The 17028-nt window shown below is 37.5% G+C and overlaps 1 protein-coding gene across 5 annotated transcripts in view; it reads left to right on the top strand.

Annotated features, from left to right (window-relative positions):
- Positions 1 to 17028, top strand: part of LOC145935685 (agrin) — a 495549-nt gene that overhangs the window by 347277 nt on the left and 131244 nt on the right. For all 5 annotated transcript variants that reach the window (XM_083037214.1, XM_083037210.1, XM_083037213.1 and 2 more), the window contains one exon: positions 8362 to 8598. In XM_083037214.1, coding sequence (XP_082893340.1) covers positions 8362 to 8598 — 237 coding nt within the window. The remainder of the gene's footprint in view (positions 1 to 8361; positions 8599 to 17028) is intronic.

Raw genomic sequence — 17028 nt, 5'->3', positions numbered from 1 at the left:
CACCAATAACGAAGTTGTAGTACACAACACACATTGATCTGAAAACAAAATATTCAAATTATATATTCATATGTGTGTGTCGAACATCTCATAAACAATGCAGTTTAGAAAAATATTTTTATATTGCATACCTCACAGTTGCCCCGCTGTCGCCCGATGCCTCCCTGGGCCTCCTCCTCCTCTCTTGGTCGACCGTCATTGCTCCTTCACGACACTCGCGAAAACACGAATAATTACGATTGTCCGACACTTTATACGGCACTCCCGACACGCGAAACTTTACACGGCACTCTCGACGCGCGACATTTTACACGGCACTCCCGACACGACGCGTGAATCGCACTGTGTATCGCAATGCTATCTGTAACAAATAAAATACATGCATGTATTAGAATAATCTTATTATTTCGCATTATAACATACACAATATAAATATAAATATGTAAGCTGGAATATTTAATTAGCAAATTTTCGCTTTATTAATATTTTTTGACAGAAATCAGCTGATTAAACGGTTAATTTGCTAATTAATTTTTAAAATAATAATATGTTTTAAATATGTAATATGTTGTAATACTTTTAACTCGATTAATATTTTTGACAGTTATCAGCTGATTTCTGTCAAAAAATATTAATCGAGAATAAGATATTATAACATATTATTTTAAAACATATTACTATTTTAATTTTTTAACATATTATTATTTTAAAATTTAATTAGCAAATTAACGCTTTAATCAGCTACTTTCTGTGAATAAATATTAATCGAGTTTAAACAAACTTTATATTATTTTTTTCAAAATATTTTTTTAAATATAAAACCGAAGAACGAGGCGCGCTTGTGTTGTTCTAGTAAAATATAAAATGAAACAATCAATTATTTGCGAACAAAATAGAATAAACTCGTAAACGATATGTATATATATTGAAATATTTAAAATACTGTTAATAGCGAAATCAATTTTTCCGTGTAGTTATTTGTTGTTTACAGGTATTCCTACAAATAACTGGTGTACTTTAATAACTTTTAAAACAGGCGAGAGAGAGAGAGATATTTAATTTAATTTTACAATTTATATATAACTTTATATTTTTTCGAAAACATATTTCGTTTCACAGGATAGCATTTTCCCGGAATCATATCTCGTTTCGATTTCGCAAACATCGAGTGTAGTTTCTGGCACCATGAAAAACTGGAGCGAAAATAATGCCCCTATCTGGATGAAGAAATCTTTCTCCTCCCAGGAGCTCGCGCGTATCTATATACGAAGGGCGCATCGCAAGATTCAGTATATACAAAAGCGATAATACTGACGCGCCCACATAATTTTACCGCGCTTACATATCTTATCGAGAATTTCGTTGTATGACATCTCTTTGATCTTGTACGTCCCGGCAGGCGTAATCCCGGATTTCAATCCGATTCCTTTCCTTGAGTAGAACTCATTCAACGCGCGTCAGTGGAATTACATTAAATACGCATACAGTTCCGCGACAATTCCGGGATTTTGCTGAAACTCCGCTAATGAGGAAAAGTCGGGATTCACCGGTTAGTATTTATCTAAATTGTACGCGCGCGTGTAAGAAGCTTTCCAATTTAATGGCTTCAAGCGTCATCAAGAATGTAAGTTTTCCAGCATTAAAACACGACAGCTTATCTCAGCGCTCGAATTCATCGAATTTTGTTTTTCGATTAACGTCACAGTTCGATTGTTTGAAACATCTTGCGTGAAACTCGGTTCTTGCATTCCTGACAAGATACAAACAGCATATCTGCGAGTGCGCGCGGGTAGAGATTAATAGATCTCGTTTCATCCCCGGTCGTTCGATCGATAGTTCCAAACCGATCCTTACCGTTACCGCGGTCCTCGTCATTCGATGCCAATCTCGACGTCCACTTCTCTCCATTTCCAGGTCCGTCAATAGCCGGTAGATCCTCAAAGTTTGCCTAATGAGGCTCATTCGACACGGCCGAGAGCCATGCCCGACACACGCAGTGTCGGAGCACCGATCCCATTATCGGGCCCCTGGCCGGTCCCTTCCTTTCCTCCCCCTCCCGCCAGCCCGCCGAAACCGCCGCTTACAATTCCGCTGCCTGATCCATTCTATCCCGTCGTTGCCGTTGTACGGTCCACGTACGTTTCCGTAATGAGCCACTAATTGGCAATTGCGTCGAATTGCACCCTAGACGCGACCGGCAGAATCCTATCCCGTGCCCCCTTTACACGCTCGTGCTCCCCCTTTCAGACGGCGTGACCGCTCTTGCGTGAAACGAGTCGTGGTGGCATCGCTCTCGGATGACCGTGGACGTGATTTCTGGACGTGACATTTATCGTGTACTGTTCGAAATCGTACAATACTTCTACTTTGAAAACTGCAACTTTGCATTTATACGAAACGTTATTCTTGGACAGATGTACAATCTTACGCTCGTTATATATAATGTTCTCATATGTTAGATTTCGTGCTTAAAAAAAACAGACGTAATATTTCTCCTTGTGTTCCTTTTCATATTTGCACGACGAAAGATATATCAGAAAAATGTATAAATGCATTCTTTTTATCTTCAAACGTCAGTAAAGACATATCATTGTGCCATCCGGTCTTGATTATTTGTCTTGTGTTAAATAGACTTTTATCGCATACGATCAACAGTTAGAAGATTAAATTATTACGCTCTATTGAATAAGAATCGCTCTGAAAATTGAAGTGATTATCGACGAGAAAACCAGTCCCTCTCTCTCTCTTCGTGGCAGGAGTAATGCCACGCAGGTGGTCTGCGATAATAAATTACCCAGTAACGGCGAGAACTGCGATGGTCAGGTGCACCGGCAAAAACCAACCAGAATGGATTATTAATTACGATATTACGTCGACGCGCCGCCCGAAGGGACTAAAGAGCTCGGGGGAGGTGATAGAAAGAGAAACGAGGTGTTCTTCTCCACTGTATGCGTGCGCATTGTGCCGACAATGAGATTCTCGTTTCGAATTAGGCAATTGTTGGTCACGACGAAATGCACTTTTCCCCTCGTTGAATTGACCATTCAATCCCGATGTGCGAAGCGTGAAACCATGCCCGGTGGCGCAAGATCGGCGGGACTTCGATTGAGCTCTGATTTTCGGACGATTCGCCCGGACACAATCGGATAATTATTTTATCACCGGGAATGAAAAAGAGATCATTAATGGTACATTTCTGCCGGGTATATTAATTTTCGTCATTAATCGAAGCGATTGCGAAATCTCCGAATTCTGCTAAAATAGATTGACGGTAATTAGAGCAGTTTGTGGTAAATATAATTATTCAGATTATATATCGAAAGAGCCAAAATTAATAATTAATTCTTTCAACGATTTTGTCAAATTGGTCGAAAGCTCCGCGCGTATCTTTTGAGCAAAAATCATGAACAAAATTTATAATTTACGCGAATGTAAAATATTATTATCTTCTCAATTCTCTCTCTGATAAAGAGTCAAATAACGGGAATAAACAATTGCGACGTTTATAGAGATTTTGTTTGCAAAGAGAACATTTATTGATACATTGATTTTTATTAACATTTTTATGATAAAAGGTATACATGAAACGTCACGATATCTATCGTATAAAAAACATTACAAATTAAAACCATTTCATCTAGACGTTTCATTTAAACGATGTCCGGGACTGTAACATTACAAATCGAAACAATTTCATCTAGGCGCTTCATTTAAACGATGTCCGCGCGAGATGCTCTTTTTACGAGATCAACACTTTAAACGAAAAACTGCAATCGATACATACGCAGAATAAAGTGCTTCACGTTCAATTAATCCAACGTACACACTACACTACGTTTATACATTCGATAACAGGTGTATTTTAATCGAGTGCGATTCTCTCGTAGCAATTATATCATCCAAGTTATTCTCGATATTGCCGGGATATACGGCGTTATCAATTATCCGAAAGCGAAACACGATAGTTGTGTATATAACAGAGGAAAAACAAATAAATTTAATCATATGATCGGCGAATTATTAATTATGTAAAGTTCGATAAACATATGTCACTCTCTCGATGAAAAACACTAACGTTTTATTTGTTAACGTCCGACGAACTTAATGAATATTTGACCGTCGTTAAGAATCTCGTCCGGGATTTCCCTCTATGGTTTGTAAAAACTTCAACTTCCGACCAAACTTCCACGGACCTACTCAGTTTCCAAACTTCGGTAACTTCAACGTCCATTTCTCAGTCGAGTCACCTCATTAACTTCATTTCTTGCAATTTAAATTCGTATCTAATCTTGCTCCGTCCGTCCCAATATCTGTTTCGGAAAGCGGACGCGATTATTATAATGTTTCCAAGTTTTCTTTCTGCTTCCTACATTTTCGTCATTTAATTCTAGGATGGATGTGTTGATCGAAGTCTCTTTTAAACTCTCTTCTTCCACTGGAGTATCGGAAGTTTGCTCAATATATTTTACGAGATTCTATTCTAAACTCCATTGAATAAAAAAAGTTTGCGACAATAAAGCCGTACTTGGATATTGTCATGATGAAATATTGATTTTATTCTTTTCTTGTCGATCATCCCAATCACTCTTGTAGGCTCCAACAATATACACAAGTCAGTTCGTGACTTTTTCACCTCTGACGTTTTGCGATTAAATATTTACGCTAAATGCTTTCTTTTTTTGGAGGCTTTTAATGTTCGTAACGATTAATTTAAAAATGCTTTGTGTATATATTTATATAGATTTCGCATATACGTTTACTTATAATTGTTTGCTATCCACATGTATATTTTATACTCTGTATGTTCTTAGAGGCCGTAGATGAATGTTTCTCCTACTTCCATTACTACTCCGTTTAATTATTTAACACGCGATACAACGAATAAAATTTCATCTCCCCTTTTGTGTTTTTGTCCGATTCGCGAATTATTATACACGCGCGGGAAAATTGGTTTCGTTGAGAAAAAAAACGGAGGATGATATCAGAAACAAATCGACTCGCAGCTCGACAGACGCTGGACGCGCGCGAAATACACGACCGCTAATTGCGTTTGTCATACCGATAATTAATAATGCATCGCTCGAAGCGGCACGACGACTGATCGGCGAATTAAATGCATTAACGACGATAATCGGGTTGCGGTGAATGCCAAATCGAAAATACACCGGCGGGGAGTTATTGAATGCAAACGAGGCCGCGATCAATCATCCGGCTCAGCTACTGGCTTTCGACGCCCGTAATGACGCAGTTCCGGCGCTTTGCATCGCTATCACTGATTAGATGGGAAACAAAACGCGCGCGAATTCTCGCCGGTAAAAAAAAACGAACATGGTTAAATAGACGGCGAAACACTTAACTACTTCAATTTGTATCTTTAGCGAGAGAAAGAGATAAAAACGATACGAGAAAGAGATATAAAAGAGATACGTGTTTAACATTACGAGGTTGATCGGCGATGCAATATGCATTTTCCCTCGAATTAGCCCTCTCTATGCCTTTTTTCGATTCTAAATATTGAAATTTCCCAGCGATATATCGATTAAATTTATTTGGGCGAGATGGTAATCTATTTGGCTGTTCGTCAAACGGTAATGACGATGATAATAAAAAGCATAAACATAGGAATCATTAGATTCTCGTTAATATATAATCGAAATGGCGCTTTTGCCGAGCGTTTACAATTTACACCCTTCGATGAGCGCGATTTGAATTTCCAATTACCGTTCCTAATTGACACCACTACTGTCCGCATATAGCGTAGAAATTCACCTTCTATATTTCCATATCCGCTTCGCCATATGCATGTGCGTGTGCCACGAGACTGCGGAATAATTCCCGTGCCACTCGAACTCTCGCGCAGATATCGCGCGGTCGTCGTTTCGCTTTTCCGACGAGAAAAGGGAACGGCAAGAGAGAAGGACAGACAAACAGAGAGAGACACTCTCGAAGGAGCGGAATGAATAATTGCGCGTCGCGAACGGCGACGGCGGGCCGCCGGATGGCGGATTTGATTTGCAGAGGAAGAAAGGGTGGCGGCAGCCGACGACACTCGTCGCCTACAACGATAACGCACGCCCTGCTGCCGCTGCTGATAGTATGCGCCACGTTAACGATATCCCATTGCTGCTACGTCTTCCCGAAAGGTATTCCACATAGCAGGCGTATAACAAACCTCTTCATTTTCCATTCTCGTCGTCGGCGACGACCGACGATGAGATTCTGGCGCAACCAAGCGCCAGATTACTCCGCACGAAAGTATCGAAACTTTCGTGCAACTTTGGAACGGGCGCGTTTATGCGCCTGGCGAATTAACGAGTAGGCGAAGCTGTTGTGAGTCATTTTAGCGTATTTTGAAACTCAAGTGCAAGTTGCGAGTGTGCGCGCAATAATATTGCCGACGAATGTTAGAGCTCTTCCTAATTTTCCGTCTCGATTGCAGCTCCAAGTGGAAGAGCGTATGCTATAGCGCGACCTAAACCTATTGATCGATAAACTTCGCGTCGGGCTATGCGAGATGTATGTAATGAATCTTTGCAATACATAAAATGCAAAATTAAAATATAAATAGTTTAAATTTTGTATCGCGAATTATAAAATTGTCTAAAATGGGCTTTAGGCAAATTACAGGTAAAATGTTGAACAAAATCAGAAGAATCTGTCTCCGACAGACACGCTTCTAAAGAATAATTAATTTTCTCCGTAAGTAATTCTACCTTTTGCAATAAAAAAAGAGATATCCGCAAAACTTTAAACAGGATAACATCTCGCGTGTCGCAAAAAAATAATTTATGTAGTAACCGAGCGTATAAAAAACCATCATGTCCACCTTCGTCGAGAGATATATCTCGTCAGTTACGACGCTACTCTCTCGACGGAAAATAGTTCAGTCGGGAACCGCAAATTTCGCTCATGCACGCGCGATAAAATTTTAACAGAGCACGAAACCACATGCGAACTCTTTTCGGTCGGTCCTTAGGGATCCAACAGGGTTAATGATCCGGGACGCGCTGAACTGAGACCGCGCCACGAGTGTCCGTTCGTTCTTTTTTTTGTTTTTCGTCGCGCCGCAAAAAAATGCAGCGCCGCGCGTAAATTTCGTCGCGAATGAATCCCGGCGGACGATAGTTTATTCATCGCGAATCGCGTCGATTTAATTTCACGGCGCGTTACGGCGCTACGCTAGGTAGGTTACCTCGCGCGTCGTGTTTACGGTTCGCAATTACATTTCGGCAATGCGGATTCGCGTTACAGAAAAAAATATCGTTGATTAAATGCGCGTCGAATTTTTCCAATCTGCGTCCCTAAAAAACAGATTTTCGCATTTTTGTCTTTTAGACGGGAGAGCCACATAATATCGCATCGCCTAATTAAAGGACATTAGCTACAAGTAAACGATTAAAAATAATCATTTTAACATACATTTGTTACTTTATAAGAATAAATTTAAAAACAAATAACGAGTTTTTACAGATTAAAAAAAAATAGATTATAGATGAACATTTTGAGACAGAATTCGAAAAGATAGAAATACTGAAAAAGCTCTCTGCGGCATATTTGAAAACTAAACTCCGAAGAGACGTACATGCAAAATTCGACAATCGGCCTACAAACCGTATACGTGTCGGCATGAAGGTTTCTACATTTACGTTTGACATTTCCGTCGTAAACCGGTTCGACGATTCCAATCCCGCGGAATACGAGAGCATTAAATTGCACGTATCGCCCGTGATTGTACTCGGCAAACGTACGCCGCGCCGCGGTGAGGACTCTACCCATCCTATTCGTCATTGGCTTTCGTCTCGTTACTTCGAAATCGAAGCTGTCGACGACTTCCATCAACGGGATTGACCGTAACATCGTGCCGCTCTCGTCAACGGATTATCGCGCCATTACCAATCCGTTTCCGGCGAACGCGCATTATCGCACAGAATGGGAGAGACGTGCGTCTTGCGCAATGCAGGTCCGACATATTTTCACTTTGATGAAATGCGATTGATATAGCCCAATGACCGTAATTAATTAATTTGATGCTCTCGGATTTATTTCGTTCGAAAACTGAGAGAAAAAGCGCGGAGGCTTTTTCATAAATTATATTTTAAATAACTTTAATTTATTAAAAGTTGATATTACCGTTATTACGTATAAAATGTGATGAAAGCCGTCTTTGTAAATACATCAATTATGTAAATAAATCTGTACATACATCTGTACTTGATAATATCATATTTTCGTCGAATTATTAATTGAATCGTTCAAAGAAAGAAAATTAAATGCCTTCGTATCGTATCATATTGTTAGATATTAATTTAATTATCATGGAGCTTTAATTAATGTCAGATTTCGATGCTTTTCTTTTTGCAGAAATCAAGGATCCCTGCACGAGACTGAACTGCTCGCAAGGCTCGCAGTGTGTGCGAAGCAGGGACGGTAAGGAGGCGACTTGCGAATGCTTGGAATCTTGCCCAAATTTGGGGGATCACGAGGGTTCAGGACCTGTCTGCGGCACGGATGGGATTGACTATCTGACGTTGTGCGACCTAAATCGAGTCGCCTGTGCGAAAGGTGCTAACATCACCGTTGCATTTCGCGGTAAATGCGGTAAGTGTTTCTTCATGTATATGCTATTTTGCAAACAAGATCTCGAAGTACTATTAACATTGTAAAAAAAGAAATAATATGTTACCGCAAAACTATTATTTGTAATGCACAATAAAACTGTAATTATCCAAGACTCATTCAAATTCAAAATAGATTTTGGGATATTTCGCTTTTTCAAGCGCAAAATTGTAAGCACAGAGAGATATTATATTTATGCGTATATATATTATAAAATGAACGAGATTGACATTTTGACGAATAACTTACAGTTAACAAGCGCAGTTTATTTTCGCCAGGATTAATTTTTTAATTAATCGTGGGATTAAATAAATGGAAGGATTAAAATCTCAAAACAATTTCATGGGAATTAAAATTAAAACTTAAAAGCTCGTGACTTACTCTTTGACATATTAAACTATCTAAAATATCTTTTGTTACCAGAAATTGTATCACTTTTATTTTATTTTCATTCATTTCCCGTTCTCTATCATAAATTCCATCATTCGGTATGTGTCCCAAGCACTAGCGAATCCTGACGTCGATAATGGGGGGGGGGGGGGTTTGCAAAATTATTTTATTTAATATTTTTGATTTCATAATTAGCTTTTATTCCAGGATCAATGACGTCGATAGCTCTTTAATGTTTGTTTTTCTTTATTTATATTTTTTAAACAAATTCAGCAAAACTGTTTCTTTTAATTTACAGGGGGGGGGGGGGTTAATCCCTCCCCCTCCCCAGGATCCGCCAGTGTATATATATTATATAGATATAAAGAATTTCGTCTAATTATTTTTGTGCAACGAAATTATCTCATTATTCGTCGTATGTCTGACTTAATCTACACTTAACTCCTTGAATACGTAATGAATATAATTTCCAGTGTATCTTATACTTTTATATTTATATATATATATATATATGTATATGTATATTATATAGATATAAAGAATTTCGCCTAATTATTTTCATGCAACGAAATTATCTCATTATTGCGTCGTATGTCTGACTTAATCTATACTTAATTCCTTGAATCCGTAATGAGTATAATTTACAGTGTATCTTATACTTATATATATATATATAAAATATATATAAAAAAAAAATATATATATATAAGTATAAGATACACTGTAAATTATACTCATTACGAATTCCAGGAGTTAAGTGCAGATTAAGTCAGACATACGACGAAATGATGAGATAATTTCGTTGCACGAAAATAATTAGGCGAAATTCTTTATATTTATATAATATATACAATATGTATGTATAAGATACACTGTAAATTATACTCATTACACATTCAAGGAATTAAGCGTAGATTAAGTCAGACATAGGATGAAATAATGAGATAATTTCATGCACGAAAATAATTAGGCGAAATTCTTTATATATATATATATATATATATATATATATATATATAAAAGTATAAGATACACTGGAAATTATACTCATTACGCATTCAAGGAGTTAAGTATAGATTAAGTCAGACATAGCACGAAATGATGAAATAATTTTGTTGTACAAAAATAATTAGACGAAATTCTTTGTATCTATATAATATATATTATATAGATATAATATATATTATATAGAGATATTATATATATTATATAGATATAAAGAATTTCACCTAATTATTTTCGTGCAATGAAATTATCTCATCATTTCGTCCTATGTCTGACTTAATCTAGACTTAACTCCTTGAATGCGTAATGAGTATAATTTACAGTGTATCTTATACTTATATATATATATACACTAGCGGATCCTGACGTCGATAGCTCTTTAATGTTTGTTTTTCTTTATTTATATTTTTTAAACAAATTCAGCAAAACTGTTTCTTTTAATTTACAGGGGGGGGGGGAGTGTTTAATCCCTCCCCCTCCCCAGGATCCGCCAGTGTATATATATTATATAGATATAAAGAATTTCGCCTAATTATTTTCGTGCAACGAAATTATCTCATTATTCGCCGTATGTCTGACTTAATCTACACTTAACTCCTTGAATACGTAATGAGTATAATTTCCAGTGTATCTTATACTTTTATATATATATATAAAATATATATATATATAAAATATATATATAAAAATATATATATATATATAAAATATATATATAAAAAAATATATATATATAAAAGTATAAGATACACTGTAAATTATACTCATTACGAATTCCAGGAGTGAAGTGTAGATTAAGTCAGACATACGACGAAATGATGAGATAATTTCGTTGCACGAAAATAATTAGGCGAAATTCTTTATATTTATATAATATATACAATATGTATGTATAAGATACACTGTAAATTATACTCATTACACATTCAAGGAATTAAGTGTAGATTAAGTCAGACATAGGATGAAATGATGAGATAATTTCATGCACGAAAATAATTAGGCGAAATTCTTTATATATATCACACATACATATATATATATATATATATATATATATATATATAAAAGTATAAGATACACTGGAAATTATACTCATTACGCATTCAAAGAGTTAAGTATAGATTAAGTCAGACATAGCACGAAATGATGAAATAATTTTGTTGTACAAAAATAATTAGGCGAAATTCTTTGTATCTATATAATATATATTATATAGATATAATATATATTATATAGAGATATTATATATATTATATATATATTATATAGATATAAAGAATTTCACCTAATTATTTTCGTGCAATGAAATTATCTCATCATTTCGTCCTATGTCTGACTTAATCTATACTTAACTCCTTGAATGCGTAATGAGTATAATTTACAGTGTATCTTATACTTATATATATATACACTAGCGGATCCTGACGTCGATAGCTCTTTAATGTTTGTTTTTCTTTATTTATATTTTTTAAACAAATTCAGCAAAACTGTTTCTTTTAATTTGCAAGGGGGGGGGGTTTAACCCCAAAACCCACCCCCAGGATCCGCCAGTGGTCTCAAGACAAATTGCGAACAAATCTGTTTACACTACTATTCATTTTTCTCAGCATATTTCGTTACAATTATTTGTATTTTGGCTAAAGCAATCATCTGTCACATGGAAGATCCCAATTATTTCCAACAATCTCTTAAGCATCTATATCATTCTTTTTCTTTGCACCCTTGCAGAATCTTATATACAGGATGGCTCATACACAACTTTTCTTTACTTCTTTTCAAACTTATTTTTCAAACTCAGAGAATCGATTTTTTTAACTCGTTAGTCATGCTTTGTAAATTCGACTTTATCCAAAAATGAAGCGAAAATCATCACTTATTATTTTAATATTTAATGCTCATAATTAAATCACAAATTTAAGTTTTGATTAAAATAAAGTTTCGATATTTAAAGGGGAGAGAGATTTTACTATTAATTTAAGTCACTTGAAATTTATTCCCTATCACGAAATGTTAAATGTTAACTGACTCCTTAAATATTGACGAAACGCATCGTCGGTGAAACGACCGCTATTTCCCTTCGGAGCAGCTACGTGTAGTCTAAGACATCCTATATATCTGGCGCTTAATACGCCATATTCCGCGCAGCTGTCATCGTTCGTGTCCACAGGTAGTCGTAGGCACATTCACGAACGAGAGAGAGAACCCTTCCCCTTGCTCCCTACCACGGAAACAGTACAAACTTGGCAGGCGTTTAATCAACCGAGTAGTAAAGACAAATGTTTGATCAGACAGGTACCGGGAGTAGGCCGTGTTTGCTTAGGATTAGGTAAGTCCATCCTGCGTCCTTCCCTTCGTCCCTCCTATCCCTTTTCGCTCCTTCACACGGTGCTCTCGCCGAGGCTAGGCTTCTTCGTAACACTGATATGGTAGACGGTAACGGTTACGGTAATCGCAGCCGGCGGTTAACGAGCTAGTTAAATATGTCGTCAAACGATCCCAATAACCATTAGGGACATATGCACGCAAACGGTGCCCATAGGGCTGTGCAAATGGCGAATTTTAAGCGATTTGATGCCAATGTGGAAATGTAGAGCAAAAGTGACCCAAGTTCATAATTTTTTAGCTTCACTTTAGAAGGTAAACATGATTCTACAGTGGATAAAAAAAATGTGGATTTATTTTTTTTTATTCTCTTGTCCTTTTTCTCTCTCTTTTTCTCTTGTCCTAAATATGTATATGCGTGCAATTGAATTGGGGGAAATTATTCAATTTTGCTGTTAACAGTCTGATAAATAGATCCAGATGACTAATCCGGAAATAACCGGTTGGTTATAGTAGCACAGTTAAAAACTGTGATTTTAACGCGTTAAAAATTACACCGATACGAGTGAAGTTTAAAAGGACGTTTTTTAAGCAAAAAATATGGGGTTCCATGGTGAGAATGTTGAGGCTGAATTGCAGATATCTCATGGGGGATCGCGCGCAATAAATCCTGCAAGCGTGTAAAGGCGATATTTGAAAATAATAATCCTTGTTGCCGTATGAAATAAATCCGCGGCGCTCATCGGCGTATACGATCTATCTTCGTGGGGCTTAATAACGGCCAACGATGTACATAGAAAAAGGAAGTGTAATAGAGATGTAGGAAGGCAAAGAGCGGCGGAGGGAAGTTGAAGGGGGTAGAAGGCGGACGGGCGCCGGAAGTTTACAAAGACGAACGTCTTCCCTTTTCGTTTCACTGTTTCTGCCTTCGTATTATATCAGGAACAATGAAACGCAATATCCGACCGGGAATGGTCGAAAGGGAAGCGGTTGGGAGGGAGGAAGAGAAGAGAAGAGAAGACTCCGGAGTTCCTTCAGTTAGTTCTCGTCGGGCGGAAAGCCTAGTACAACAATGGCAGTTGCCCTTTTATCAATCGGCGCCAGTTGCGATCCTTTTAAACACGCCGGAATCAATAATAAATTTCTCTCTTAATATCTCTCCCCTCTCTCCCATTCGCGAATTTCTCTTACGATGAAATGAGAGATGGAGGGGAAGAGGGTGAGATAGCTCGAGGCATGAATTTGAGAGAAGTGACGGTACGACGATAAATCAAATTAACTCCCGAAAGTTTCGAGACTTTTCGAACCCTCCCTCTCTCGGCGCGGTTACTACTATTTTGCGGTCGTGATGTTGGACGGAAACGGAGCGAAGGAAAAGAGCAGACGAGGTCAAACGTTTGCTCGGTTTGAAATCTGTGCAGGAAAATGAAAAATCCTGCTTCTCTTCAAAATAGCGTCATTGAACCCGTCAGAATTATCGATTTCTGACACAAGCTACTTTTATTTTATTTATTTTATTAACATTGTAAATGTAAGGAAAAACAGAACATGATGCTGAAAAATATTTTTAAAGTGACTTAAAGAGAATAGCAAAAAATGCTAACATTTTATAAAAAAAGAAAATTTAATATATCAGATCAACAATTGAGAATAAGTTGGAGACTATCTTTTTTATATTTCAGCGGAAACTCAATTCTTTCACTATCGCGTTCAGAGTTTAAATACTATTTTTTACTATGGTTTAAAATTGCAATACATTTCAATATCGCTTTATATATCACGCGGCGACACTCGATAATGATAACTTGATTCAATCTTTATTTCTGTTTCTCCGAGAGATATTTTCCCAACACTTTTTTCAGACGAGACAGATACACTGACGCGACATTTCGTAAAGGGAGAGAGGCGAATCTTTTATCATATCTATCTATCATTCTATTCTATCATATCTCTATCAAGCTTGATACGTTGTTGCTTTCTTTTTCTCCCGCAAGTCGCGCTTGTCACGCATAGAACCACGAGGAGAATAAAGACGCGCGCCTATTTTCTTCACGCTCGAACGTGCCGAAATAAGGGCCGACCGGAAAAAGGTAGCGCCATGAAGGAACCATTCCCGGGGCGTGGCGCCTCGGAGAAATGGATTCAACTAAATTCTCACACTCGCCGAGCCAAGCTGAACGTAGGTGCCGAGAAGAAGAACGTTAGCCCTTGTACGAGGACGACGAAGAGGGGTGAGACTCGACGGAGTATAGACCCGAGACAAACCAAATGTGTTTATCCACGATCCCTTTTGCAAACGGAGTTCAACGAGCCGGAAATTTCGGCGCGGTGTCAGTTTGAGGAAACGATTTCCACGTATACCGGATGAGAAACGCGTCGATAGCCGAGTTCGAGATGGCGGGGAGGGAAAAAGAAAAAGAGCGCGAAACCCGTCTCTCTCGCCGGAAACAATCTCGCGCGCGAAGGTGCGCTAGTTGGCAAAAAACGAGCGGATGTAAGTAACGGCCGCAATCGGTTATCGATGATCATGTAAGTGTCGATAGTAGCGAGATTGCGCCGCACCGGTTAGTGGCGACAAGAACGAACGTTGTCGTCGTTAAAAACTGGCAGAGACAAACGCTGGATACTCGCTCGGCGCGGATTCGATTATAAGAATGAAAAGAGAGACGTGTGTATGTGTATTGCGCTCATTATCTGAAACACGTTATCATGCTTGATGGCTCGCGGAAATATGTATTATCGCTAGAAAGTAGATATATTAATCATGTTACGATATCATCTCGTTATCGATCTGACAAAGTGTCGCTCGAAAGTGGCTGAAAATAACGATGATGCAAACGCAGTTCCGGGGACAAAATTGTCGGGAGAAAAAAATTCTAATTTTTAATGCAAGAATAGATTATTGACGATCACGTGTCGATAGCAAACTTGCAGTTAGAAAAGGCGAAAAAAAAACGAGTACCGAAAATATGGGATCCTAGTTAGAAACTGCAATAGGATTTGCATGTTTCTTTTTTTATGCCTTATTTTATTTGCCAATCCAAATACTATCGAAAACATTTCAACGTGAAAAGATGCAAAGATCAACTTGCAATACGGACCACACTAAATTTATTTAATGATAAAATATGATAATATATATAATTATATAATGACAAAACATAATGCCGTGGAATTTAAATAATTTTAAATTTATAATTATTAAATGTTAAATATAATTATAATATATAAATATTTCAAAATATTATTTCATATTTTGACAGCGATATGAATGTCAATTGTCAATGTGTGACGCAACTCATTTCATAAGAAACAAGACAGCCGCCGTTTTCATGGCTGATGCGCTCTTAAAAAATTTATCTTTACAGAAACAGGTGGCAATTTGTCCAGCTTGTTACGCGGCTCAAACTTAGCCATAAATTGCGTTTTTTAAACTGACATACGATCTCTTACGCATTCATATTTATGCTTTTCGAGCCTAAGTGATGCGAGAGGAGAGAGAGAGAGAGAGAGAAATTCACAATGTGGCTGACGCGAGAAGCGTATGGATCGAACGGAAGCGGAAGAGGAAGCATCACAGAGATGTTACATCAAGCCGGAAGCATCACAGAGATGTTATTTAATATAAACCCAGTCATTGCTCCCTAGACATAATAATACCATTATACTCGCGCGTGATATCAAACCGTGTCTTGTCGCGTCCTCGCGTCGTGTTTTTCTTAATTTCTTAGAGTCACGAACGAAGAGGGAAGCATCGAGATATTTCTTGCGACACGATTAAAGGATACGAGAAAAAGAAGAAAATCTTGATGAGATTTTAGCCTCCCGCGGCTTTATTAAATGTTATAGCTTGATGTTATAACCCCTTGCTCGCTTAACGCGCTTTTTATTTTCAATTAAATTTCTTATTTTTATTATATCTATGATTTTTATTATATCTATTCAATACATGTGTCTTCTTTTTAAGTCTCTCCCTTATGAAAATATTTGATAAAACATGTGTAATTAATAATATATAAAGATATCAAAGAATTTCTCTCTCGGCTTCGTCACGATACATCTTTTCACGGAAAGACAAGATCTCTAAACTTAAATTCGTAAACGAGATGGAGATAATATTAATTCGCTCTGTTCTCGGATGGAGGTGACGGACAATTTACAAGACTTTTACCGAGCGCCAAGCGATTTTGAGATATTCCCGTTCGCAGTACTCGTGGAATGCAGGAGAGGTATGCGCGCACAGTATCTGCACATGAAAGGAAGGCGACTAAAAAGGATCGATATTTGCAGTTGCTTTAGCGGAAGTAACTAAAATGCAGACACTCTCGCCGCGCGTACATAAGTCGATTACGAATATCTATCATATCTTGGAAAATCATCTCAAGTTGATACTCGATTCATCGATAAATCGAGAATCTCTTACGACCTTTCTTGAGTATTTTTTTTCCAATTACTTTGCAATATTAAACGATAGTGAACGATATAATATGTCTGTCTGTGTATTTTACGCGATTAAATCATTTTACTAAAATTATTGCCGGCAAATAAATTGATATTCCAAGGGTGTCACTCGGTCGTCTCCGCTAAATTAGACGATAATTCGCGTATAATACAAGGAATGTACGAGGACCTCATCAGTCACTCGCCTCGCGATACATCGCATTGCATCGCCCGTCTTTGCACACGTTCCACGGG

This window comes from Prenolepis imparis, unplaced genomic scaffold (genome assembly GCF_030444845.1).
Source record: "Prenolepis imparis isolate NDT839.2.m4 unplaced genomic scaffold, iyPreImpa1.0 SCAF_4, whole genome shotgun sequence".
Taxonomy (NCBI): Eukaryota; Metazoa; Arthropoda; class Insecta; order Hymenoptera; family Formicidae; genus Prenolepis; species Prenolepis imparis.
The sequence above is the reverse complement of the archived record's forward strand: the minus strand, read 5'-3'. Positions and strand labels throughout refer to the sequence as shown.